The sequence below is a fragment of the Homarus americanus genome, unplaced genomic scaffold (assembly GCF_018991925.1).
Source record: "Homarus americanus isolate GMGI-L3 unplaced genomic scaffold, GMGI_Hamer_2.0 scaffold32929, whole genome shotgun sequence".
NCBI lineage: Eukaryota > Metazoa > Arthropoda > Malacostraca > Decapoda > Nephropidae > Homarus > Homarus americanus.
This window is the reverse complement of record NW_024737097.1, coordinates 17,554,313-17,581,277: the sequence shown is the minus strand read 5'-3', so window position 1 is coordinate 17,581,277 and position 26,965 is coordinate 17,554,313. Positions and strand designations below refer to the sequence as shown.

Below are 26,965 nucleotides of genomic sequence, written 5' to 3'. Positions count from 1 at the left end.
GGCATTCTTCACAACGAAGGTCTTGGAAGGTAGCTTTTTCCAAAAAAGACCAGATTCGTCCATGTTAAACACCTGGTCGTCGGTGTACTGTCCTTCCTCCATAATCTCACGTAAAAACGGAGGAAATTCCCTAGCCGCAACACGGTCAACACTAGCTTATTCACCACCAATGTTGATATTGGTGATCTTGTTCCTCTTCTTAAACCTCTGTAACCACCCAGAGGAAGCATTAAAGGGTTTGGGCTCTGTAATTCCCATCTTTCGTGACACTGCAGCATACAGTTCACGTGCGTACTCCTTAACAGAGCGCATGTCCACCGTCATGTTCCGTCGCGCCTGACGCACCAAGTAGCTCACAAGTAATTTTTCCGTCTTGAGCAGCACCTGGTTGTGGAAATACTTGATCATAGACTTTGTGATGTTCATGTGCTCCTTTATCTTGGCTGCATCCTTCTTAATTGTCCTGATCGTAGACTCATTAACACCATGCTGGCGCGCGAGATCAACCTGTCTTGTTCCTTTCTCCAACTCTTGTATGATCTTATACTTAATTTCGTAGCTTAAGGAACGTCGTGTCTTCTTTGGCTTAGGGCAGCTGGGTCCAGGTAAGGAAAGGTTTCTCTCTGGGGGCGGTGGTTCGGCGTAAGCCATTTTACAGAACAATGGATGCACGATTACACGGTGTGGCCTGGAGGGATGAAACTGCCGCGGCTAGGTCAAGCGTCATCTTTCCTCCCTCCCTCCCTCCCGCGGGTGGACACGTCATATTACTTTAAACCAATCACAGCTAGCAGCGGAGGGAGGTAAGGATGCATGGCCCAATTACAGTCCGATACGTCATATGACGTCACTGATAACGCAACAAAGACACACACACTGCGCAACCTACTTGCGCCGCTTACACAACATGGCGGGAGAGGGCGGGAGAGATGGCAGGAGGTTTGGATCCAAAAATGGCGAGGCGCGAGATGACCGCCAGCCGCTCTCCGCGTAAAGGGGTACATGCACCGCGGAATGTGAGCATTCCGGTTTCGGCAGGGTACCGCGTAAACGTGGAAACGCGGAATGTGGGACCGCGTAAAGCGAGGGTTGACTGTATATAGTTTGTAGTTTTAGGTAAAGGTTTTGAGAATTGACATCACATTGGAATTTTGTCATTCTTCATGTTCATTCCTGGATTCATAATCAGCTGTTGAAGCACAATATACCTATGACTTTTGATGTATCTCTGAAAGTTTGTGGATATATTACAGTAATCTTTTTATCATCACCACTTTCAATACAGTACAGTACTAGTAACTGAGAAGAGTTACTCTATTTTTCATGGAATGAGCCAGTTTTCTACTTATATACTGTACAGTACATTGATCGTCAATTGTTTTTCGTCTTCGAGTCAAAATGGTGGGAGTTCAAATGTAGTTGCAGAGGAATTGCCAAGTATTCTCCCAAATAAGTAAATAATGGGTAATTATTGTTCCCTTAGGCTAGTAGAAATGGAACACTGACCATTGTTCAGTTTTGGTCTGGCATATACTGTATGTAACAAGTTAAAGCACTGACTGACTTGCTGTATAACTAAAACAAATAATTACCCCTACCAACTTGTGTTAAGTTTGTTGAATTAGGTTAGTACTGTATCCCATGAATTTAGCAGCAATGTTTAGTAGGGTCACACTGGATAACACCCTTCTCAAAGTCACTAGTGTGCTGTACTATCAATACTTTGAAAGTTTTCTTACATCATGCTCATAACACGTGAGTGGCATACACTTTGCATGAAAGCAGTCCTATGCCATCTTGAAAACTGGCCTATTTAGTTAATATTGCTCATTGTTTTTATCAGGATTTTTAATGCAGTCAGAAAAACAGCAGAAAATAAGAATCTAAATCGGCAACATGTATTCACATACTGTACTTGTACCATAATTAGAATCATAGAATATTTATTGAAAATTGCAAGGAAGAATATATTCGCAATTTCTACAAAGCATTTTCTGTGATATATTTATTAAAATAAATTACACTCGCACGATTGTGAAGCCAGTGAATGAACAACATAGAATTGTATTAAAAAAAAGGTAGTAATAATGAGATGCCCATTCTCTTGTTTTAATGTTTGTAATTATATTTTATATGATTCTTTATTGCACTAGAATTTGTATCTACCACTTGATAGGATGTCATTACACTACAACATGATATAGTATAGTGCTTACATTGCTTAAATATGGGTATAAAATGTATAAGGTCAACAATGACCATCAACAAGTATCATAAACAGGAATAATACACATGCTAAGAGGCTCCTGAGATGCAGTATGGGTGGGATAAACTGAAACAAAATGATAATAGAGAAAATTTCCAAGAGAATCTAATAATGAGTAGGTTAATCAGTACAGTATTATCTCTATACCGAATCAATCCATAAGATTTCAGTACAGTACAACACCTCTATTCCGAATGAATTCATTGTATACTGTATGGTGAACCCTCTACCGAACCCTCCTCAAATATTAAAAAATAATGCAGTACTGTACTATAATGCAAAGCTCTAATGTGACTTAGAAATAAATAAAATAAAATATAAAATTATAAAATAAGAAAAATGAGTAATGTAAAGTTAATTTTGTGTGTGAAAGATGGTAGGAAAGGCAGGTTGCTGGCTGGACTGAATGGAAAATTTCCAAACCTTTTCCTGTACCATGTAGTAAGTATACTGAGCAATGTTTGGTATTGGATGAGATTTTTGGTTTCTTTTCATACCGAAAAATCCCCAATACCGAACTGGCAGATCACCAATTATTTTGGTATAGAGAGGTAATACTGTACTGACTGATGTACAAGGTTAAATATCTTAAATCCACAACTTAAGTTTATTAAGGTTGCAGATTTTTGTAGAATGAAATAACTACGTTTGAAGGTATCTAAGAGTGAGCAAACAATATCGCCAGCGATATCTAGTGGGGACACAACATAAAGCCTTGAGTAAGAAAACAAAACAAAGATATATCTGGCATAAATAGATAAGGAGGAGGACATATAAGAACAGGGGATTCAGAAAAAGAGAACAACAAAATGGATGTCTAGCAACTTTCTAATTCAGTACAACTTTACATATGGCATCTAATAACAGTAACAACAGGAGATAACAGTGGTGTACCCAGGATCTTGCCTGGAGGGTTGGTAGAAGTGGCAGGTGGGAGCAGAGAAATGGCTGGGGCTGTAGCTCCTTGCCATATTAATATTTATGGTTAAGTAGGAAACTGTAAATGATGCTGAGTCCAACATTTTCTTACCTCAAATGTGAATAAAGATGTATAGACATGTAAATTTTGATACGGTAGATTATTTTCTAAAAAACAAATATTTGCTCTTTATGCATACGTAGTCCTAATGTTGTTGGCCACAGATTTCCAAAACCTCAAGCAGGAGGCTCTTACCTCTCAGCCCTTCCCTGCACCTAAAAGAACAATACAGTACTACAGTACAGTATATAGCATATAGTAAGACACAATATGATTAAAGGCATCTTAAAGGAAATAATATACAGTACTGTTCTGTACAGTACCTAGACAACAAGATTTATTAGAAGAAATTAGGATAACATCGAGTGGATTCTCCTATTTTTTATGGGGAATGCTTAATGTGTTGGATGTCGCTGTGAACAATATGGGGCGGTCTTGTATAAATGGGGCTGATTAGTATGGGCCAATAGGCCCTCTGCAGTTTCCTCTGTTCTTATGTTGTTAGTACTGAAGTGAGGTCCACGTTAAGAATTTATTCATTTAAGATTATGGTCAAATAATGATCTGAGAATTTAGCTCAATAAACCAGTGGTAACAGCCAGGCACAGTTACAGTGGGTCACATAGGGGAATCCACTTTGACTTCAATACTATTAAGACTACAGTACAGGGCTATCCAACAATAGGGTTTGGTCATTAGTACTCATTAAATATCTTCAAAATTTTGTATACTGCAAAAAAGACCTTAACAGACCCATAGGTAGTACAGAAGCAGTATACTTGTACAGTACAATGATTTTGGCTTAATAAATGACAGATCATGATACTATTACAGTACTGTACCATTATCTGTAAGGGCTTTCACTAAATAGTACAAGAAAAGTGTACTGTACAGGGTATTAAAATTATAGATGTATGTTTAGAATAAATATTCTATACTGTACTGTACAGTAGTTCAAGAATCAAGATATACTAAAAATTCATTATCATCTGATGTGACTATATTGCTCAACCTGTTATGAGAGTAATATATCTTAGAGGAACTTAGTAATTAAATAGTTATAAAATAAGTGACTACATACAGCATATTCACTATTTTCAGTACTGTACATAATTTATCATCAACTTACATAACTACAGTATTAACATTCTGAAAAGTGAACCCTTGATAACTCAGAATTCAATATAACTTGGAATGGCAATAAAATATTTAACTAAATTATTTTGGAATGATTTTTTTTACATAACTCGCAAGATTCCGAGATATGATGATGCAATTTCAGAATTGCATAACACATCTGACCCACAGGATGCGTGGGAAGCTCTACCCCACTCTCCCCTCTCCTCCCCTTTCCCCGCTCAGTGTGATATCTCGGTGCACGCAAGAAATGCTTATTCCCTTTGTGTTTTTGATCTTATAATAATTATTTTATTACTATTTATTTATTTTTTCATATTCTGTATGAAAGATTGTGTGCACATGAAACAGAGTATTACAAAAAAATGTACAGTACAGTACAGTATGTCTATCAGAAATTATGAGTTGAAAAATAATCTCGCTCAGTGCTAACTCTGGTAACTGTAGGCGTCCTTCTGTGTTTCACACTGGTTCTGTGAACATATTCCAGGCATTCACTGGTAAAGTTGGTGCTGTAAGTACTAACAATATAGAATTGTACTGGATATACTGTACTGTACTACAGTTACTGTTCTGTACTACAGTATAATGCAGTGAGCCCCCCATCACCTCTGACACCTACAACATGGCACCACAAGCTTGAATTATCCTTCTCCTGCAGTGCTGGTAAACATTAATTTCTGTGCAAGTTTTCTAATTATAGAAGATTATTTTGGCCCAAAAATTGGGTATAGGGGTGGGAGGAAAGACTGGAAGAAAAATGCCTTGATAATTCGGAAAATTTGATTACTTGGAATGATTAGAGCTCCATACTGTATATTCCAAGTTATCAAGAGTTTACTGTATGTGTAGGTCCCAATACTTTGTCATTAGCATGACAACACTTAGTGTTGGGTTAACACAATTTATTAATTTTCTAAATTACTGAAACTGATGTTTCAAAAAAAAAGAGTACTACTGTATGTACAGTATTGTGCCAGTATAAGGTGATACAATTTAAACTGAAACCAAAATAGGAGTGTTTATGTGTCTCAGTTTAACATGAAGAGGTTATACAAGCACAGTTTAGGAATCTAGGTTTTATGGCTAATTATCAAGCAAAGTTTACTGCCATCAATTGCAAATGTAAGAATAAACAATGCTTGTGTTATGCAGTATGTTTACCTCAGAAATGCTATATTAAGCATAAACAGTCTGTGTATATCATGAGTTTTGTCAGAACAATTGTAAAATTTATGAAATTCTTACAGGGAGCATGAATTCATAAAGTGGTTTAGTGCAAATGTGTTATTTGTAAAATATCAAAATTATTTGTCTTGAATATGATGCCCATAAAATAACAGATAATTTACATTCATTCGTAGATTAAAGAATTGTGCAATTCCAACAGTTAACCATGTTTCTTGTTAAATACCTGTGCTCAGAGGTAAAAATCCATAATTTACAGCAGGCTGCCATATCCCTACAATATTTCATCATTCTTCTCAGTGATGACATTGTAGTAGGCATGGTCTGGGAAGCGATCCAATTCTATGTATTCCACTTCAGACATCAGAAGTCCTTCCAGGGTGTGTACAAGTTCAGTAAAAGAAGGCCTCTCCTTAGGGTCCTTGTCCCAGCAATAGTACATGATGTTGTAGACCTGTGAATTAGTACTATGTAGTATACTATACAGTATTTGATAGTTTATATAGATTTTATGATTTACACTTTTTACACAATGTAGAGTGCAGTAGTTGTCCGTATACTAGAATGATCAAGTAGATGATCATAACATAAACTAAAATGAATATCACTTATACTCTACCCTAAATTGACCTACCCTTACCTAACCTAACCTAATTTAGGAATAGTTTACTGGTACAGTACTGTAGTTACAATAGTAAATGAGTCTTAAATGAACTTAGGAGATTTTGACACTATGATATAATTATCATTATGTTATAGCAATAATTACAATAATTTTCTTTACATTGCATAACTAGACAAATATCATTATACAGGTACAGTATGCATGCATGGAGGCACATAAGTGTACACCCATGCAGGCACGCATGTACACACACACACACACACACCACTTTTGAAAGTGGACCATAGAATACTATAACCTTACTCATTAATTTGGTGGACTTTGGAAAAGCACTTGAAAGTGTGCACCGCCTTACATTGTGCAGGATCCTACTGTGTGTTATTATGGACTACCTGAGAAGTATGTAGGATTAATAATCAAGATAAGTTCTAGCCCTTTAGCGGGCAGGGGTTCCATTAGCTGGATAAAATCGTGTGGCGTTAACCAGAATAAAATACCTAAGGTATGCTTTGATGTCAAGTTAATGAGGGTGGCTGGCCAGTTGTCACTGGAGTTCAATGAGGATAGCAGAGTATTGCCAGCCAATGTTTTCTTTCTATTAATGCTCGTCTCTTCATCAACTACAGTATATGTTGGGAGGCTACTTGATATAAACATGAAGGAATTGATTGGGTTGATGGTAAACACCTTACAGACCTGGACTATGCAGATAATATTGTACAGTCAACCCTCACTTTACGCGGTCCCACATTCCGCGTTTCCACGTTTACGCGGTACCCTGCCGGAACCCAGGATGCTCACATTCCGCGGTGCGTGTACCCCTTAACGCGGAGAGTGTCCAGCTCGACGCTATTTTTAGATTCGCCCCTCCCGCCTCCGCCTGGGCAAGCCGCGCGGTAAGGTTGCGCAGTGCATGTCTCTGTTGCGTTATCAGTGACGTCATATGACCTATCGGACTGTGATTGGCCATGCATCCCTACCTCCCTCCGCTGCTAGCTGTAATTGGTTTAAAGTAATATGACGTGTCCACCCGGGGGAGGGAGGGAGGGAGGAAAGTTGATGCTTGACCTAGCCGCGGCAGTTTCATCCCTCCAGGCCACACCGTGTAATCGTGCATCCATTGTTCTGTAAAATGGCTTCCACCGGACCACCGCCCCCAGAGAGAAACCTTTCCTTGCTTGGACCTAGCCGCCCTAAGCCCAAGAAGACACGACGTTCCTTAAGCTACGAGGTGAAGTACAACATCATCCAAGAGTTAGAGAAAGGAACAAGACAGGTTGATTTGGCGCGCCAGCATGGTGTGAACGAATCTACGATCCGGACGATAAAGAAGGATGCAGCCAAGATAAAGGAGCACATGAAGATCACAAAGTCTACAGGTGCTTCTATGATCAAGTATTTCCACAACCAGGTGCTTCTCAAGACGGAAAAATTACTTGTGAGCTACTTGGTGCGTCAGGCGCGACGGAACATGGCGGTGGACACGCGCTCAGTTAAGGAGTACGCACGTGAACTGTATGCTGCAGTGTCACGAAAGATGGGAATTACAGAGCCCAAACCCTTTAATGCTTCCTCTGGGTGGTTACAGAGGTTTAAGAAGAGGAACAAGATCACCAATATCAACATTGGTGGTGAAGAAGCTAGTGCTGACCGTGTTGCGGCTAGGGAATTTCCTCCGTTTTTACGTGAGATTATGGAGGAAGGACAGTACACCGACGACCAGGTGTTTAACATGGACGAATGTGGTCTTTTTTGGAAAAGCTACCTTCCAAGACCTTCGTTGTGAAGAATGCCAGCAAGATTCGGGGCCGGAAGTTGCAGGAGCGCATCATCGTCCTGTTTATCACCAATGCCTCCGGTACCTGTAAGCTCAAGTTATCGGTGATCCACACAGCACGCAAGCCTACAAGAGCATGGACATGACCAAGCTAAATGTCCACTGGATGACCGCACGTAAGACGTGGATGTTCTCTACACTATCCCTCTCCTGGTTTGATGACTGTTTCGTTCCCGATGTGAAGAAATTCTGTGAGCAACAGAATGTGCCATTCAAGATTTTGTTGCTGCTGGACAACGCACCAGGACACTCGCCCCTACTGTTAGATCGTCACCCCAACGTAAAAGTGGTCTTCCTTCCTCCCAACACTACGTCTATATTACAGCCCATGGACCAAGAGGTAATCTGTAATGTAAAAGCTGCATTCTCAACTAAAAAATTCAAGCTCCTGAACGACTACACCAACACCAGGGAAGAGTTGCGTAACCTGAGTGACACCACCACCGATAGCAAGAGCGAAGACGACGAGGATCAACAGTTGGCAGAGCAAAAAATACTTTTCAAACAATTCTGGAGAATATTCAACATCATGAAAACTGTGGACTTCTTGGTGGAGGCATGGGATCAGCTGTCTGTAGCAACTGTTCGTCACGCATGGAGACATGTGTTGCAAGGTATTCCGGCCGTTAGGCAGAGTCAATCTGTGGCTGGTGAGGTTTAGACTGTTGCAGTAGCAGTGGACCTTGCCAGAGAAGCTGCGCAGAGTGTTACAGCTGCAGGCTTCTCCGAGACCACCAACGACGACATCCTGGAGGTGATAAGGGATCCTGATGTGACTACCGACGAGATGGTAGATGATGATGACGTCAGTGAAGAGGCAGGTGGTGCGTCATCCCAAGAAGAACACCGCTTATCCCATAGTAATGTTAGGGGTGCCATCGAGTATATCGAGAAAGTCAAGCTCCTCCTTTCCGACGACCCTGACGCAAACAGGTATGAAATCTTTACTACCCAGCTGTTGCAGACTATGGAGCCCTACTTCAAGGTTTATCACGACAACATGAACACCAGCCGTCAGCAAGGCATAAGAGAGTTCTTCGCCCACAACCCACCACAGCCAGCCCAAGCCAGTGATAGTGACAGAGGTAGAGACAGTGAAGATGACTTTGAGGGATTTGTCTGGGAGGCCCTGACAAGTGTGGATGACAGTGATGGTGACTCACCTGAGGGCCAGTAGCCTGCCCTCTGCCTCGGAACCAGCCTCCATCCCCGTATGCCGACCCATCTTTTCTACTAACGTAAGTGTTAAACCTAACTTTTAGTTTTCCTAACCTAACCTTTATTTTTCCTAACTTAACCTTAATTTTTCCTAACCTAACCTCATCTATATTAATTGTGTGTGCATACCATCATAAAGTTAAGATAAAATTTTTACTACAACATAGTTGTGTGTCTTCAAAAAGTGGAGTTTGGGGGGTCGGCCCGGTCTCTATTTCAATTAATCCCAAATGTTATGTGGTTCACTGTACGCGTTTCTCACTTTCCGCGGTATCCTGTGGGTTGTATTAACCGCGTAAAGTGAGGGTTGACTGTACTCGTGAGCAAGAATCTTCCGAATATGCGGGAACTAGCATAAAGGCTGGTTGGATTAAATACCGTATAAACAAATTCACCTGAGGCATCTTCTGAATAGGCACATGACCAAGATTACTGAAAAGTTTCAATATCTTTGAAAAATTTTATTCAATACAGGATCTTTAGATATAGAATTCTCATAGAGGTTGCAAAAGGCAAACCAAACAATGGGTATGCTAACTCAGGAAGTCTCATAGGCCATCCATACACACGAAAATTCAATGACAATGAGACTATCTCGAGATGGTTCTGTGTGATTGAAAATAACACCCTCAGGAGAATTCTTGGAGTTAAATGGCAAGACCAGATAAGGAATAATATTAGAGAAATTACTTTACATAGATGAAACCTTAATGAAAGTTCAATGGAGATGGATGGATCATGTGCTTCATATGGAAAATGAAAGAATTGTCAAGAAGGCTGTAAGATGGGAACCAGGAGAAGAGGCAGGCCATGCCCAACCTGGCTAAGAACAATGAAGAAAGAGGCAAGAAACACCTGGAATGTAATTACTGAAGAGGCTGAAAACGGAAATGGTTGGTGAATTCTGGTGGAGGCTTGTGTCACATGTTGTTGTAGGCAGTAAGTACTGTATATTTTGAATTGTTTGAGGCAGTAAGTATACTTTTAATACAATTGAAAATGGACTGTAGTACAGTATTTTATAAACAACTTTTGGTACACACCTCCCTGCGGCAATGGTCGGGCTTCTCCATACGATAACCTTCTTTCACCTTCCCCATTACTTCTATTGCTCCCAGCCCTGGATATGGTGTTGAACCTGCCATCAAAAGTAACTGGTTAGATACAGTTACTATTAAACAGACTGATTAGGTTCTGGATGTTACGAATAATTTGGAAAACATTCATTCCATCCCCATCTGACCCGAAATACCCACATGTTTTGCAACTAAAAATGACAACTAGCAACTACTAAAGATTGCAGCCATTTTAAATGATTTACTGTCAGGAAGTTATGGAACAACATTGGTGCAACCCTTCCTGTAGAAAATGACAAAAGTAAGAATAATAAACATACTGTAATAACAAATCATTACCATCATGGGTAAAATGATAAGTCTCTCCTAAAAATATTGTGTTACTAAGGATTATTAATAGACAACGAAATGGCTGGAAGCTTTCTCATTGGAATTACTGTGTCATAAACTTTCAGTACCACCAAAGTAACGACTTCCCACAGTAGGACACCAAAGCTCCACACATCAGACTTGGTGGTGAAGATATTGTCAAAGAGTGACTCGGGTGGCATCCATCTGAAAAAGATATACAAAGTGGATTTAAGAGAGAAGATATTAAAGGAACCTTCCTCATCAATTTATATACAAGTAGTTTCCAATTTTAAAAAAATTCGAAGTTATGAACAAATGAATTTTGTCTTGTGATTCATTTTATGAAAGAAAAAGCCGTTTTTGTTCAATCCAGAATGCGACGTCTAGCTTTATACCTAGGTATGTAAATGCCTAGCATTAACTCGCCAGGCCAACATACAGGCAATTAAAACATCTAAGAATTACTTAAATACATATTATTAGGAGGACACGTCACTACCTGGCATTTAATTGCAATTTTCAATTTTTTCCCAAGTAATAATGAAAATATGCTAAAATAATGGATTTAATTTTTATTTCCAATGGTTTTAGTTATTTCAGTAACTTACTTTATTATTCTCTAAAACTATAGTTATTAAGTCTACAAATAAGCTTACAAAGTGTTATCAATCTCTTATAAACACCACAGTGTACCTAACTCTACACTGTGAACAATCAGACTCATCTCCATTAGCACAGCCAATCAGGCAGTTGCTTGAATTTCCAGTTTCTCCTCATTTATTCTCATGTAATATGTGGCAAATTAAATACAATAAAATCAAATCATTCTGTGCTCTTAAATTTCTTATGCTAATAATGTATGTTACACGCTCCCTATTCCATTTTTATGGGCATATCTCCATTCCACCCATTCTCATGAACAAATATCCCTTCATCCCTGTCTCACCTGATGGGTAATCTGCCATCACTCTTCCTCATGTAGACTTGATTGTTATTATCTGAAACATATTATAATATTCCAATATATTATAATATATTTATCTATATTAATAATACATTATCCACATTAATATAACTTTATTCATATTAACGTATCTTTTATCAATATTATTTATACAGTACTGTACAGTACTAAAGTACTAACATTATTTAACCATGATGTAAAAAGCAATTGATTTTGTAACTGCACCTTCTTAATCATCTCGGTCCTCAATTTGACGCCACCACCACATTCTCACTGAGCATAATTAATGTTCACTCACCTCCTACATGTTTGTATTAAAAATGTATTATACTGTACAGTGTGCTGTCTAAACTATTTTATTCAAAACAAACCCACCAGATATATAACTTTGACTCTCATTGAACGTCCGACTTACGAATGTTCGCAAATACAAAATTTATAGTATTTTATTTACCCAATGACTTATTTTTTACTTTCATTTACTGCATTTTGTCATTCTTTCTTTTTGTCTTAAGTGATTTTAAATGTACCATATATAAGGACTTAGGCTTTGATATAGTGGGAATTTAAACATTGTTCTGTAAGTATGGTATGCATATAGCATGTGTTCTGACTTACGTACAAATCCGACTTAAGAATGTCCTCAGGAATGGAACCCGTTCATAACCCGGGGACCCCTTGTACTGTATATATCTTCATATAAATTTATTGATTCTTAGTAACTGGAGTGTTTTGTTCACCTTATTCATGTAGTCTACAGCCTCAAAACCCACCATAAATCATGAGTCCATTCCATTGGTAGAGTCATATGCAATTGATCATAATTCAAAATTTGCTTTCTTTAAACAAAAACACATATAAGACTGATGGACATACCCCATTGCGAGCAAGGAACTCCATGCCTCGGGCAATCTGGTAGGTGAAAAGTGTGAGGTCCCTGGGCGTGAGAGAGGAGGAAGAACCGTGGAGGTTGTTGTACGCTGTGTCTGCCCGTGAGGCCCGCAAGTAACTCTGCAACTTCCCTCCCAACATGTACTCGAGGATCACGAAGATTGGGTCTGAAGAAGTAGGGGTTAAAGGTTAGTTAGATCTAGCTTTGATTTGTGTCATTTATAATTCTACCTCTCTCTCCTCCCTGTATCTGCTTTTCTCAATGCTGTAGCATGATGCCAATTGTCAATTACATAACTGCAAGAAATAACATAACAGAAAGAAACATTTTTAAGACCACCCTTTTTAAAAACCTGGGAGCTATCTATGTATATTTCATTGCTTTTGCTAAATACTTACCTTTTTCAGTGCAGCATCCTAAGAGTGACACAACATTAGTGTGCCGACCAAGATTCTTGAGGACTTTAAGTTCCTGTATAAGGTCTCGTCTCTCCCTTTCCCCCGCTGACTCCTTTAGTGTCTTCACCGCTACCAACATGGAGCTCTCACCCTTCAGTCCTGAAGCTTCACACTTCCACACCTGCAGCAGTGAAGAAAAATTTTAAGAGGATGTATGTAGGTGGAAGAGGACTCGGAAGGAAGTGGGGTTTGGGGTAGAGGAAAGTTTTGGGAGGGAGGAGGGGAAGGGACTTCAGATGAAAGGAGTGAAGGGATTTTTGAATGGGAGGGGCTTTACAGGTGAACTTATTATTATTTAGGAAAAATAACATCTGTTGCTGCTGCAATACTTTCAAGTTCTGTGATGCCATATTTTACATTAAGGGTTATTTAGCAAAAATTGATGATTTATCAAAAACCAAAGCTCAGAGACGTATAGTACCTTGTACTATATACTGTAGAGATACTGCATTCCTATACTTAAAAGATTAAAAACAAGTCCAGGAGTATTATTACTGAAAAGTCAACAGTAAAAACCGAAGCAGCTATGAGAAAAACATTGCTTTTGGAAAAGTTTGGAAAGATTGCTCTAGAGCTGATGCCAGTGTTGGACACATGTAACTCTAACACTCCTCCCTTACTTAATCAAAATAAATTCTAGTTCTTATCAACCTCAGTTTGTGTAACTGTAAGCAACTAACTTTTCATTTTGACCATCAATCATGAGGGTTCAGAAAACTTTTCTGTATAATCATAAGTTAACAAGGCCACCCTAAATGCATTCACATCATATTGGATCAAGGATTTACTGCTTTTTAGCTGTTATACAAATGAAAAATAAAAATTATCTTTGTTGAAAACCATCTTATGCTGAAAATCACTTACTGTTCCTTCTGACATTCTGTACAATTCCTAAAAAAATAATTCTTTCTTTAGACATTTTTCTGCTCTCATTTATTCTGTACAGTGTTAAGAGTAATCTCAATAAGTTTGTCATACTTGAGATGATAAAAAGTTACCTGACCAAAGCATCCTTCTCCTAGGATTCCCATTATCTTCAGGTGGTGACGAGGAAACTCCCAGACATCAGTTGTGGCTGTTGAGATCTCACTCCCTTTTCTTTTCTGTTGGATTAATTAATTTTAGTAAATACTTTAAAATCTTTCATAAATAACTCATTTAATCGGAAACTTAAGTGAGAGGTATTCATTTTAATATACCATAAAATTGTCGAATCATTTCTCAAAGAGATTGACAGAAAAAATATCTATACTGTACTGAAGGAAACATGAAATGAGGCATATGTTAGGACTGACCCCTCTGCCTCCTCTGATGCTGTTCTCATACTTGTTGCTGCGTGCCCTCCTTTGCCACAGGGCTGCCAATCCCAGTATACTGTTGCCCCTCTCCCCATTCATGTTAGGGCGCTCTCCAAGTTCTACTGGTGGAATTTCTGTGGCTGCTGCTTCCACACCCTTGTCGTTATACATTACAGCACTTTCCTGAAAGTTGAATGGTTATGAGTGTATGGGTCAGATGTATGTCTTAATGATATAATATTTAATTCAGTATTTGATTTAAAAAACAATTTATTATTTATATAATTTAATAAAAGTGTTTTATACACACCTTGGACTGTGCAAGGGCCTTCCTGCGTTGTCTACGCCAGTAACAATACACAGCCATGATTAGTGAAGACAAACCCACCACTACCACAATGGGGATAACAGTCAAGCTTACATCTTGGCTGGGCACTTCAATGGGTGATTCTGTGGATAGTCCTGCTGGCAACTTAGTCTTACCAATCACACCTGGACTACCCCCAACAACTATCAGGTCCTGGTGATTTTTGGTACCTGGTGTAGGGCTGTAGGGTGGTGACAAGGCAGGCAACACCATAAGAAATACTGGTTCTGAGGCTTCTCCATTATCATTTCTAGCTTTTACTGTCAGACTGTAGTTCCCAACCTGTATAAGAAAAAAGATGTAGCTCACAAACTCAGTTAAGTACAGTACAGTATCACTGCAAAAATCGCCCAGTGGAAATATAGGCCCTACCAAACAGTTAAACATGATCTTCAAGAAAAACTTAAAAAGAGAGCATAACTCCAGTCTAACATACTCAGAGTACACGTCATCATCATCAGCAATTTTTCAGCCATTTTCCACAGTTGCATGGGTTAGCTGTGATTACCTGATTGGTAGCTCTTCATGCTGCAATCTCTGTTGTCGGGTTCCTAACTCTAATGTCATTTCTTATAACCTCTCCCCATATCATTCTTGGCGGCTCTCCACCTCAACAATTAGGCTAATGCATTTCATGACCCAATTGATCTTATCATCTTTCTCCATATGACAAAACCATCTCAGTCAACCTCTATGTAGAACTTTACTAATACGCATGTCAGATCAGCCATAGTGCAGTACCTCTCTCCACCCACAAAGGTTCCAGCAATCATATAAGAAACAGTAAGTGCCCTTGAGTGTGCAGTTTTTTTTTTTTTTTGAGTAAAATATATACATTTCATTCTTTAGGGTTTTGGTAAGTTTTTAAACAACACCAATAGAGGATATTATCTTTAAGTTGGACTTTTGGTTAAGTCGGACTGGCTTAATGCCTATGTAGTCTGACTTAAGGGAATTTTACTGAAGACAAATTGGACAGTAACTCCTGTTTAGCTTATTATGTTACCACACTATGGTTGGGTCAACAGCATCTTCAGTGTACATTATACCTCACTCCTGGTGCTGTCCTACATATCTACAGTACATATATACAAAACTATTGTTTTAATATACAGTACCTGTATTCAAGTTTATCACTTTTAATGTGGGTTTTATTTCCAAAGGTTAGATATGATTTACAAAACAAATTCAATACAGTACAAAACTTGTATGTTTTACTTTTTCCTTCATATTCACAAATTCTTAATAGAAATATTGACAACATTGCTTTGGATCACATATTTGATTTTCTTTTTATAAAAACTCTGAGTACCTGTTGGGAAAGAGAGGTGGCGACCGTAACCTGGCCTGAGTGACTGTTTACTTTCAGAAGATCCTGGTCTTGTTCTAAGATGATTGTGAAGCCATCCCCAGACAGGTCAAGTACCTCCACAGTGTTAACCAGAGTTCCTTTTGGAGTATCACTGTGAACTATCCATATTTTGTTCTTCACCAACAGGAAGGGAACAGCTGAAAAGGATATGATGCTATTTCATTTAAAATGAATGTTTAAGAAACTTAGTTTAAAAGTTAAATGTAAGTAAATTCTTATGTAATTACTCTCCAGGAAGTAAGGGAACACTGAGAAAAAAGTGAAAAATGTAACATAATCACAGATTTTGTTCCTTAGTTTGCCTGTATAAAAGGGTTTTCTGAAAAATCTTTGCTTTAGGTTGTCACCTATCTTGACCTCTAATTTGTCTACCTAAAGTAAGATTCTCCCCTTCAACAAACCCTTAAGTAAAAACCACTGACAATATCATTTAGTGTACTGAAGTACACAGAGAAATCTATTTTCTTCGTTCCTAATATTTCTCTCCTTTCCAATTGCTACTTACGTTTTGATCCTAAAGGGATAGGAGGAGGGACATTCTGTCCTCTAAAGCCTCCATAACCACCAAAGTTAGTGGGAACTCCAAAGTTTCCAGGAACTCCAATGCCCCTGATGCCCGACTGGTCTCTTGTACCTCCATGGCCTCTTGTACCTCCATGGCCTCTTGTACCTCCTTGGCCAGGCTTGAAGACCTGGAGTCTGACCTCCGTGATGGCCGGTGTGTGTCCATCATCAAGCCTCACCCTCAGGATGTAAGAGGTAACACTCGATTTGGCCTGTAAGAGCCACACGATTTTTTTGTTTATAAAATGTTAGAAAATACATAAGAACAAATTTCTAAATAATTTTCATAGAACTTCCTTTGTGGTCATACTAATGAGTGATCTATGAGAAATTGGTGCGTACCTGGTATATTTTTCGATGGTATGTTTGATATCAAATTATCAGATTTTTCATATAAGTAAAGAAAGTATTTTGTCCAATTTTACCAGGGAGAATGGACTTAAACAAAGAAGGATAACTCTATATCTAACAAGGCAATAGGTTATGTTATGTTGGGTTTTGTATTATTTAGTAGTAGGCAGCTACCAAACAGGGAGGTACGTACTACCACCTGGGAAGGTATTGGAAGCATATAATGTGTTGTCTAATGGTAGACCCTGCTGCCATATGGCATTGCAAAAATTGTGACCAAGTCCCAGGTTGCTGATCTGACTTTCTGCCTCATTTACACACAATTACGGGGTCTCGATTGTTTCTCTTGCTATTGACAACACAACATACCTATATCGTTTCTCACTAATGATCTTTTTTTTTAATTTCTTTATGGTTCCATATTATTATTATTATTATTATTATTATTATTATTATTATTATTGCAGTGTTTTCAGTATTATTATTGTTATCATTATTATTTTATTTTTATTTTTGTATTTTTTATTATAAATTTTACTTACCGGGTATCTGAATTATTATTATTATTATTATTATTATTATTATTATTATTATTATTATTATTATTAATTATTATTATTATTATTATTACGTTTTCGCCCCCCAGGCCCTGATGTGGGTCAGTGACCTGTGTGCGGGCGGGCTAATACCTAAAAAAAAAAAAAAAAAAAAAAAAAAAAAAAAAGGTTAGCTTAGCTTAAATTAGGCCATGTTAGGTTAAGCTGGATTAGGTTAGGTTAGGCTGGGTATAATTAGCATGATTTGCTGTAAATGAGTTACAGGTACAATTGAATCATCAATATACTGTGCATACAAAGTACTGTACAGTACATTAAATTTTTTATGAACTATAGACTACAATGTACAGTACAATGGAATTCTAAAAACAACTTCATTGACAACAGGAGGCTACAATACAGTACTGTATTAGTAAATACTGAGCGTTGCATTCCAGCTTGAACAAAAATATGAATTCAAATGATACAAACACATTGACACTTTACTCCCAACAGTGTAGAGAGTTTTATCTGGTATTAAAAAAAAAAAATTATATATATATATATATATATATATATATATATATATATATATATATATATATATATATATATATATATATATATATATATATATATATATATATATATATATATATATATATATATACACTGTATTATTAATATTTCTCTTAATTATTAATTGTGTGTGCATACCATCATAAAATTAAGAAGTTATTTTTACTACAACGTAGGTATTGTGTCTGAAAAAGTGGAGTTTGGGGGTCGGCCCGGTCTCTATTTCAATTAATCCCATATGTTATGTTGTTCACTTTACGCGGGCCGCCGTGGGTTCAATTGACCGTGTAAAGTGAGGGTTCACTGAAATTGTAATAGTGGAATTACCAATCTTGTTGCACACGCTTAATGGCATTATAACAACAATAACAATACTGACATATACGTACAGGGTGTCCAAATTGTCTAGTTAACACAGTGAAATTTAGGATCGAACAATTTAAGTTTATTATATGGTATAATATATATAATTACGGTAAATGTGCCTTTAATAATATTACATAGCTTATACATCCAATGAATTTGTTTATATACTGTCATTCTCATGAAAGAATGATTTTGTGCTTATTTTTTGTGATATTTTGTGAATCGATTGCGGCCTGAACTAGTGATCAATCCTGGGTTACAATGAGGTTACACAGCATTATTGACACCTTGTACATGTAGTTACAGTATAACTCACCAAACCAGTAAGAGGCTTTGCAATTATAACTTTGTTCGAATTATCAATCCGGAAATACTGATGAATATTGTCTGATAGCAGAGACTCAAGTGTGAAGACGACTGGATCATTCTCTACGTCAGAAGCTATGAGGCGGTCCACTACGGTGCCCACTTCCTCGTCCTCCTCCACACGCCAGTCTTTGGTCGACGACAGGACTGGTGGCGAGTTATTGCCCGACACATCTGCGGTAGGTAAGGCTTTATGTTAGAAAACACAAATGATTAAACACAGTCAATTCATCACCGGTAGAGGAGAGGGACAGACTGTATCCCATCCTGGGAAAATATGAGCAATGAGAAAAATATAGAAGGGAAAAGATGAAAAACGAGGAAAATGTGGTGCTGCTATAGCGTGCGGTCTACAAAGATATCTTTAGGCTAACTTAACCTTTTCTGACCTGACCTGACCTGACCTAACACAACACAAATACCTTGTAGACATCACTCTATAGTAGCACCAAAAATGTAATGAAGGAAACGGGGAGAAAAAAAAAGTGAGAAGGAAAAATGGAAAATGGAAAAATAATCTGAATGTAAAGAAATACAGTAAAAGGGGGAAAGAGACTCAGGAGGAGAGATGGAAAAGTAGAGGGAGAAGTAAATGAGATGCTGGTGGAATTTAAGAGTAATGGATGACCATTACAACTGACGTCTCACCTCTGCAGTCCATGTCCATTAGTAAATTTTTTTTTTCACGGGGATTAGCCCACCCGGGCACAGGTCACTGACCCACATCGGGGCCTGGGAGGCGAAAATTTAATAATTTTTCATCGTAAATAGAATTTATAATAAAAAGTAAAATAAAATAAAAATGATAATAATAATAACACTTTAATAATAATAATAATAATAATAATAATAATAATAATAAAGAACGATAAAGAAATACAAAAATGAAAAAAAAATCAATAATGAAAAATGCTGTATGTATGTTGTGTTGTCAAGTAAGAGAAACAATTGAGACCCTGCAATTGTGTGTAAATGAAGCGGAAGTCAGATCAGCAACCTGGGACTTGGTCACATATGGCAGCAGGGTCCACCATTAGACAACACATTATGCTACCAATATCTTCCCAGGCGGTAGGACCTCCCTGTTTGGTAGCTGCCAATTACCTATGGTGTAAACAACCTCACGTTGAGTAGCTGAGATGTAATAAAAGTTCCTAGAAATTTAGATTTCTACTTATGTGAAGTTTGAACATACTCAAATACCTGTATAATCGCTGAAAAGGAAACAAATGGCAAATGATTGAAATATAAATGTGAAATCAATAAATATATTTATTTTTTTTAGGTTTTACTAAGAAACACAGATGAGACATAAATTACTGGGCCAGTTATCGACTGTACACTACGAGATGCCGAGGGTGAAGAGGATGTAACTTGTTTTCTGAGTCACGGAGGATATAAATATGTTAATGATGCCGAACTATTTATTGTCTCGCAGTAATGGAGGAGGTAACGGCAACAATGGCGGGAAGGAGTGGGCGTCTGAAGAATGTATTAAATGTCGCGCGGAAGTGACGACCGTTACCCCTAGTATTTTCTTTCATTATAACGGGAAAGAAAACGAGTTTTGTAAACGACGAGTTAATACACATTAATTTGTTTCAGGAGAGCTACGATTATCGTCGTTGTTTATGGCTGACCCTGGGCGAGGAGATAGTGATCGGTATGTGTGAATGTCCGTTTGACGGGTTGTTTCTGTTACCAAAAAAGTTTATCAGCAAAATCACAAATTATAAAAACATCTCGTTGAGCAGTATTCAACTGAATTTCACGAAACATGACATCAATGGTGTGATGGGACGATTGGTGGACGTGTAAAGATGCTGGCGGCCTCACGGGTTTTTGTAGTTGTGGCGTTTAGTGGTTCATTACTGTCACAGCGGGGAATATGTTCTCTAAATGACCTGTGCCCTTTAAGATGTAGTAAACCCAGTTATAAGTTGTAATGACTACAGACTACATGTAGATCTTGCCTGTCTGTCTTTTCCAGCCACTGTACACTACCTGCACCTTCAGCAGCACCAGGGAGCTGTGGGTGACACCATCTTGACCTAACAACCACGTGACCCCCTTCTCCTCACTCCAACGTTAACCTGACATCAAAGGAAAAAATGTGACAGCTGTGAAGTGGCAACACCTTTATGTAAACTCCACTATGGGTATGTGGTGCACCTGCTTTATCCCATAGCTGTAATTTTTCTATTTCAAAGATTTCTTAGTATTCAGCTGGTCTTCTTCCCCGTTTCTTTAAGTCACCTGAACTGGAATACACCTCTTTCGTTTTTCTAAATATTCTTGAGAGAAATGGGTTATGGAAGTCACTCTCGGGGGTTTCATTAATTCTGCATCAATACGTTGACCAATCCCTTTTGTTTTTTAAGAAACTCAATTCAATTTCAATATTTATTCCTTGATAGAGGAAGCGGGATCCTAGTGCTGTCACTAGGTACCCCTGTACAATAACACCAGAAGCATCTGGCAAGTGTGACAAGTATATACAGTATAAATATTATAAAGGTGCTCTTAAGAAACTAAATTTTCTATACCATATCAAGATTCATCCTAAGGGTTTCTGAGTTCTGAGCTCTTCAACAGTTATTAGCATTAAAACATACAATTTGTACTGTACATCTGAGTGACAAGAATGTTTCTGTCACTATTATGTCTACTGACTTTAATATTATATAATTAGACAGTACAATTATCAAACGAAACATTGGTGGAACGAAAGTTATTAATGTTATAGGATGTTGGTGGTCATTTTGAGTTAGTCTATGTCACAACTAACACGATATTGCTATTTTTGACACACAGACACACGTTCAAACAGACGCGGCAGTAACGGTATTGTAAGCTGCTGGAGAAAGTTCTTCAGAGGCGAGACACTGGGAAATTTCTGTACCAGTTACGCACGGTTCTTTGTGTGTGTGTGTGTGTGTGTGTACTATTGTGTGTATGTGTCTTATTAGCCTTTTTTATGTGTACTTCTTTCCTATTAGGGAGGTAAAACAGGTTTGAGGAGGGATGGAGAAAGTGAGGTTGAGTTGGTAGGGTGTGAGGGAGGAAAGGATCGTGTGGTAGGGTGTGAGGGAGGGAAGGATCGTGTGGTAGGATGTGAGGGAGGAAAGGATCGTGTGGTAGGATGTGAGGGAGGAAAGGATCGTGTGGTAGGGTGTGAGGGAGGAAAGGATCGTGTGGTAGGGTGTGAGGGAGGGAAGGATCGTGTGGTAGGATGTGAGGGAGGAAAGGATCGTGTGGTAGGATGTGAGGGAGGAAAGGATCGTGTGGTAGGATGTGAGGGAGGAAAGGATCGTGTGGTAGGGTGTGAGGGAGGGAAGGATCGTGTGGTAGGATGTGAGGGAGGGAAGGATCGTGTGGTAGGGTGTGAGGGAGGAGAGATAAGAGCGGTGTGCCTTCCAAGCTCACATGGTGTGACTCAGCATTCTTCGTCCTCGAGCAAAACAAACAAATGCTAACACTTGTCTGTTTTTAATACAGTCGGAGGAAAAACGAACATTTCCTGGTATTTTTCGTGTTCATTTTTGCTTCAGGTATAAATTCAGGTGAAAACATTTTCCCTCAAACGGGAACACAAGCTCCCTCACCCCCACACTCTGGTAGCGACTCGTGCTGACCGTTAATGGGCTCAAGATATGGAAATTATTTTTATACGAAAAATCTAACATCAGAAAACATAAGAGGGTACATGCCGCAATAACTCAGTTTATCTTTCCGCCTTTAAGCGCTTCAGATGAACAGTTGTCAACACCTCAAGGAAGTAACAAATAGAATTCCCTTCACAGGTCACAGATCACGGAACTACACATCGCGGCCCTTTTTTTGTCAAGGGAATGTGTTGTGTAATATAAGGTATTCATATAAGACATATAATGGACTGGACGTGCCCACAGGTGGGCATTTTCCAAGCCGGATACGCTAGCAACCAGACTTATGTCCGAAAACATTATGACAATGTGTTTGGCGTGATGGTGGCAGCCATGGCTTTAACCTCGTTAAACGTTTCTCTCTCTGCTGCCTCCCGGGAGAGAAGTGGGTGTTTTCTTGGTGTTGAAACACCTTAGATCATGGTATTTATGCCATTAATGTGATATGATGTCAGTGTTAAGATCTTGTCAGTGTCAAAAGAGATGTGTGTGTGTTTGTGTAGGAGGAGAGGGGGGGGGGAGCGCACACACACACACTTCTTTTGACACTGGCAAGATCTTAACTAACACTGATATCATCATATCACCTCAATAGTATAGCTACCCTTTCTGCCATGGCGCGCACCATTACCATGACCTGAGCCCTGTGACTCTTCCCTCATTACTTCACCACGACTTGACCCTATACCTTGATCCTTAGGTATTTACTAGGGAAACACCTTCACCCCCTCCATCAGTCTCCATCACCATAACCCCAGCTGGAGACGCGAAAACACCTGAATTGTTCATAAAATCAAAATGGTTGTAGATTTGTAATGACAACCGTAGCTAAGAAATGTTTTCCCATCACCAGGTGTAGAGTAGCTGTTTGTGTTGAGCGCCGAGGCGAGATCACTTGCTTCTCTCGCTTTGAAGTCTCCCCCAGCAGCCTCAGCCACTGTCTTCTGATACTCTTGTCGTACACTATACAGTCAGGGTCAGGATTCTTAAAATTCTATTAATATTATTCTCTACCAGATAAAAATTTTAATAAAACACATGTAGTAAAGGTAGCGTCTCAGGGAAACTAACTGTGATGCCATTTTGAACGTTTGTTTCGGCAACTTTAAGTCACCGGATAAGTTTATACAGTCGTAAATTTCCAGGCGGCAAAGTTGTACACTGAGTTTGGCGCTGTTAGATGTGTTTTGTCTCCTCAGTTAAAATAAACAATTCAAACATGAACCTAAGTGACCTTGGAACTTGGGTCGTGACTCCAGTTCTCGTACAGGAAGTATTTCAACTACGGTGTACCATCTGAGCATGACCAAAGGAATACAATTATGATAAACTCTTTTACTTTAACATCGACGTCATTTTAGCTATTCTATCTTCGTGGCAAACAATAAGAAAGTCAGGAAGCCGAGGATTACATTGGGAGATTAATTTTATCGCTGAAAAACTACAAGTGCGGCAAAACATGCACAAGTCATCCAACAAGACTTATATAACATATCGCTATGCATGTCTGCACCACAAAAAATGTGTGTGTGTAGAAGGAAGTACTTTACCAGGGTCAGCAGCACACTAGAGGGAGAGAGGTGTAGGCAAAACACAAGTAGAAGGACGGACGATCAGGAGGAATAACTACAGTATGATGGGAATATAACTCTCACCTGTTTAACATATTCATATGAGTAACTCGCTGGCAGTCATCACATACACCATTTATCATCACACCTTTTCTTAATATCCAATCCCGGTTTAGTTCATTTCTCACAAAAGAAAATTCACGAAAAAATAAGAAACAAGTTTTAGCCAAATACCAAAAAAGTCTGAATGCCATAAATATCGATCAGAAGCACAAGTCGGTAAGTTATGCCAAGACTCAAGATACCTGGAGCTGTGTGGAGGAGGAAGGGGACTGGTCCATATGTGGGGGTGAGGGAGGGGCCTGGTCCATGTGTGGGGGTGAGGAGGGGCTGGTCCGTGTGGGGGGTGAGGAAGGGGGGCTGGTCCATGTGTGGGGGTGAGGAAGGGGCTGGTCCATGTGTGTGTGGGTGAGGAAGGGGGCTGGTCCATGTGTGGGGGGAGGCAGGGGCTGGTCCTTGTGTGGGGAGGCAGGGGCTTGTCCTTGTGTGCAGGGAGGCAGGGGCTGGTCCTTGTGTGGGGGGGCAGGGGCTGGTCCTTGTGGGGGAGAGCAGGGGTTAGTCCACGTGTGAGGGAGGGAGGGACTGGTCCTTGTGAGGGAGGGAAGGGCCTGGTCCATGTGTGGGGAAGGAGGGGCTGGTCCATGTGGGGAGGCAGGGGTTGGTCCATGTGTGGGGAGGAAGAGTATGATCCATGTGTGTGGGGGAGGAGAGTATGATCCATGCGTGGGGGAGGGAAGAGTATGAGCCATGTGTGGGGAGGGAAGAGTATGATCCATGTGTGGGGGAGGGAGAGTATGATCCATGTGTGGGGGGAGGGAAGAGTATGGCCTTTACGTGTGTGGGGGTGGGTGGGGGTAATTAGAAGGATAGGCTTGGGGGTCTATACGTGAGGGGGGGGGGTCTATAGGGGAGGGGGTCTATACGTCAGGGAAGGGGGAGGATGACCCACATATGGGGAAGGGGAGGGTGGTCCATATCAGGGGAGGATGAGGGGGGGGTGTAGAGTCTGTACTGTTATTAAGCAGTGATTCAGGTCAAGTCTTGTTAAAATAATGAGATAAATCGATAATATTATATTATCTGTGACCCCGAGATGTGTATAATCATATCAACACAACGTAATTTAGTGTGTAAGGAATATATTTTGGGTGAATGGTTAGTCTTCTTTTATTATAGTTATCTTGGATAGGAACGTATGATTTGGTATGAGTGAAGGAAGAGCAATGTAATTTACTTGTGGCTATTGTGTATAGTTTGTAATACCGTGATGATGGTATAGACTCACCGTTAGCGACGAGTAGCAGATATAACGTAATCCCACATATATGACCGAGCTGCATGGTGGTGGTTGACTTACTCCACACAGCTGTAACTCGCCATAGCACGGCTGGAGGACTATTGGCTACACTTACATGGTTTTCTGTTTTGTTTTTGCCTATGAATTACTGCACTCGTACATATATTACTGGGAGGTGTGTAGTGAGGTAGTAGTAAACTTGGTGTGGTAACGTTAGGCCAAGCAGCCACACCACACACACACACTTCCGTGATTCCACCTGCCTTACAATAGCTGTGTCACTGGGCCACTTTCTTCCACGTGCCCTACGAACGACACATTATTGTGCCTGAGTGTATTAGTTTGCCACTTCGCATATTCACTAACTCGCCTAATTGGCTACTTGGGTTACACACATACAATCACATTAGAGTCAGGCCAAAAAGCGTGTTGACGACAGGACGGACCTCCTCTACTAGGAACTCTCAGGCCTCAAGGTTCTTCATAGTCCAGATCCGCCTCTTCTCTTGCCCACTCACAGAGCCTTGATATATTAGATCTTAACAATAACCAAGAAATTGATTTTGGTTTACAATGTATTTAACTTAGTTTCATGTATTATTAATCAGTGTTTCATATTAAATCTATGTTAAAGATTAATTAGTTAATATCTGCCAGTGAAAATATGAAAAAGAATATTACAAAGAGATATTTTCATTGGTGGTTTCTGACAAGATCTGGAATCTTCACCCTCTAGACGTCCAATCAGAATGCTTGTTACTGCTGCGAGCTCCAATGAGAGAGATCCTTATACACAGCAGGTAGGAAAAAGAGAAACGTCCCCACAGGCGAACAACTTACTCGAAACATTGTAGGAAGTACGACCATCATTGACATACTGTACAATGAGGTAAAAATGTGTTTTCGCTTTCTTTGACATTACATATCCTGTTTCCTGATAGCAGCTTACCTTCATGGAATTATGATTACTCCGAAACACAGTGAAACGGAAGTTCATTAGTGTTCATCTGTTTAAAGTGAAAGGCACAGCACAGGGGAAGGTGATGCCTATTGCGGGTTCCCCTCCATAAACCAGGGCTAGTACCGTCGGTCATGACGTTATATATCCTGGATGATGACGTCACGGCATCCAGCGGGCATTCCCACCCAAGGATGTCTTCATATAGTACCTTTTATTTATTTAAAAAAGTTAAGACATTCGAAAAACAATGACGATTACTCATACGATTATGTTCTATTATATACTTGATTTAGTTTCCTTGTAAAATAAAATAATTAATTGGCTATAGTGTGGATTATATAAAATACACAGTGAGCCAGGACTGTTTGATGTGTGAATTGACCACTCAACCAGGATTATCCAGTGTTTTTGTTCAGGATAATATTACAGGTGAAGATGAGTTAGTTACCCGTCAGTGTAAGTTGTTTGACCGGCATTTACCTCTTTTTTTACACTGCAACCATCCATACGGTACAGCAACCGTCCGTACGGTACAGCAACCATCCATACGGTACAGCAACCATCCATACGGTACAGCAACCGTCCGTACGGTACAGCAACCATCCGTACGGTACAGCAACC

At 39.3% G+C, this 26,965-nt stretch overlaps 2 protein-coding genes across 2 annotated transcripts in view; one reads left to right on the top strand and one right to left on the bottom strand.

The window, feature by feature from the left end:
• Positions 1-1,016: 1,016 nt before the first annotated feature.
• LOC121873128 (tyrosine kinase receptor Cad96Ca-like) lies at positions 1,017-25,846 on the bottom strand. The gene is made up of 14 exons (XM_042376443.1): positions 25,372-25,846; positions 18,741-18,964; positions 16,534-16,804; positions 15,969-16,165; positions 14,600-14,938; positions 14,287-14,472; positions 13,990-14,094; positions 12,932-13,112; positions 12,478-12,699; positions 11,624-11,675; positions 10,788-10,881; positions 10,294-10,389; positions 5,797-6,024; positions 1,017-3,460 (listed from the first exon to the last, which is right to left on the bottom strand). The coding sequence occupies exons 1-13, from the start codon at positions 25,424-25,426 to the stop codon at positions 5,845-5,847; spliced, it is 2,202 nt and encodes a 733-aa protein (XP_042232377.1). The 5' UTR covers positions 25,427-25,846; the 3' UTR covers positions 1,017-3,460; positions 5,797-5,844.
• The window catches only part of LOC121873253 (follistatin-like), a 170,509-nt gene continuing 162,401 nt past the window's right edge, over positions 18,858-26,965 (top strand). The window contains exons 1-2 of the mRNA XM_042376667.1: positions 18,858-18,969; positions 20,781-20,949. The gene's annotated coding sequence lies outside the window, so the exon portion shown is untranslated. The remainder of the gene's footprint in view (positions 18,970-20,780; positions 20,950-26,965) is intronic.

Coding starts and splice junctions, on each gene's coding strand:
- LOC121873128 (XM_042376443.1), bottom strand. CDS start 25,426: ATGCAGCTCGGTCATATATGTGGGATTACGTTATATCTGCTACTCGTC. Junction 18,965..25,371: donor TCTGCTACTCGTCGCTAACG/GTGAGTCTATAC, acceptor TACCTACCGCAG/ATGTGTCGGGCAATAACTCG. Junction 10,390..10,787: donor TGTGGGAAGTCGTTACTTTG/GTGGTACTGAAA, acceptor CTTTTGATGGCA/GGTTCAACACCATATCCAGG.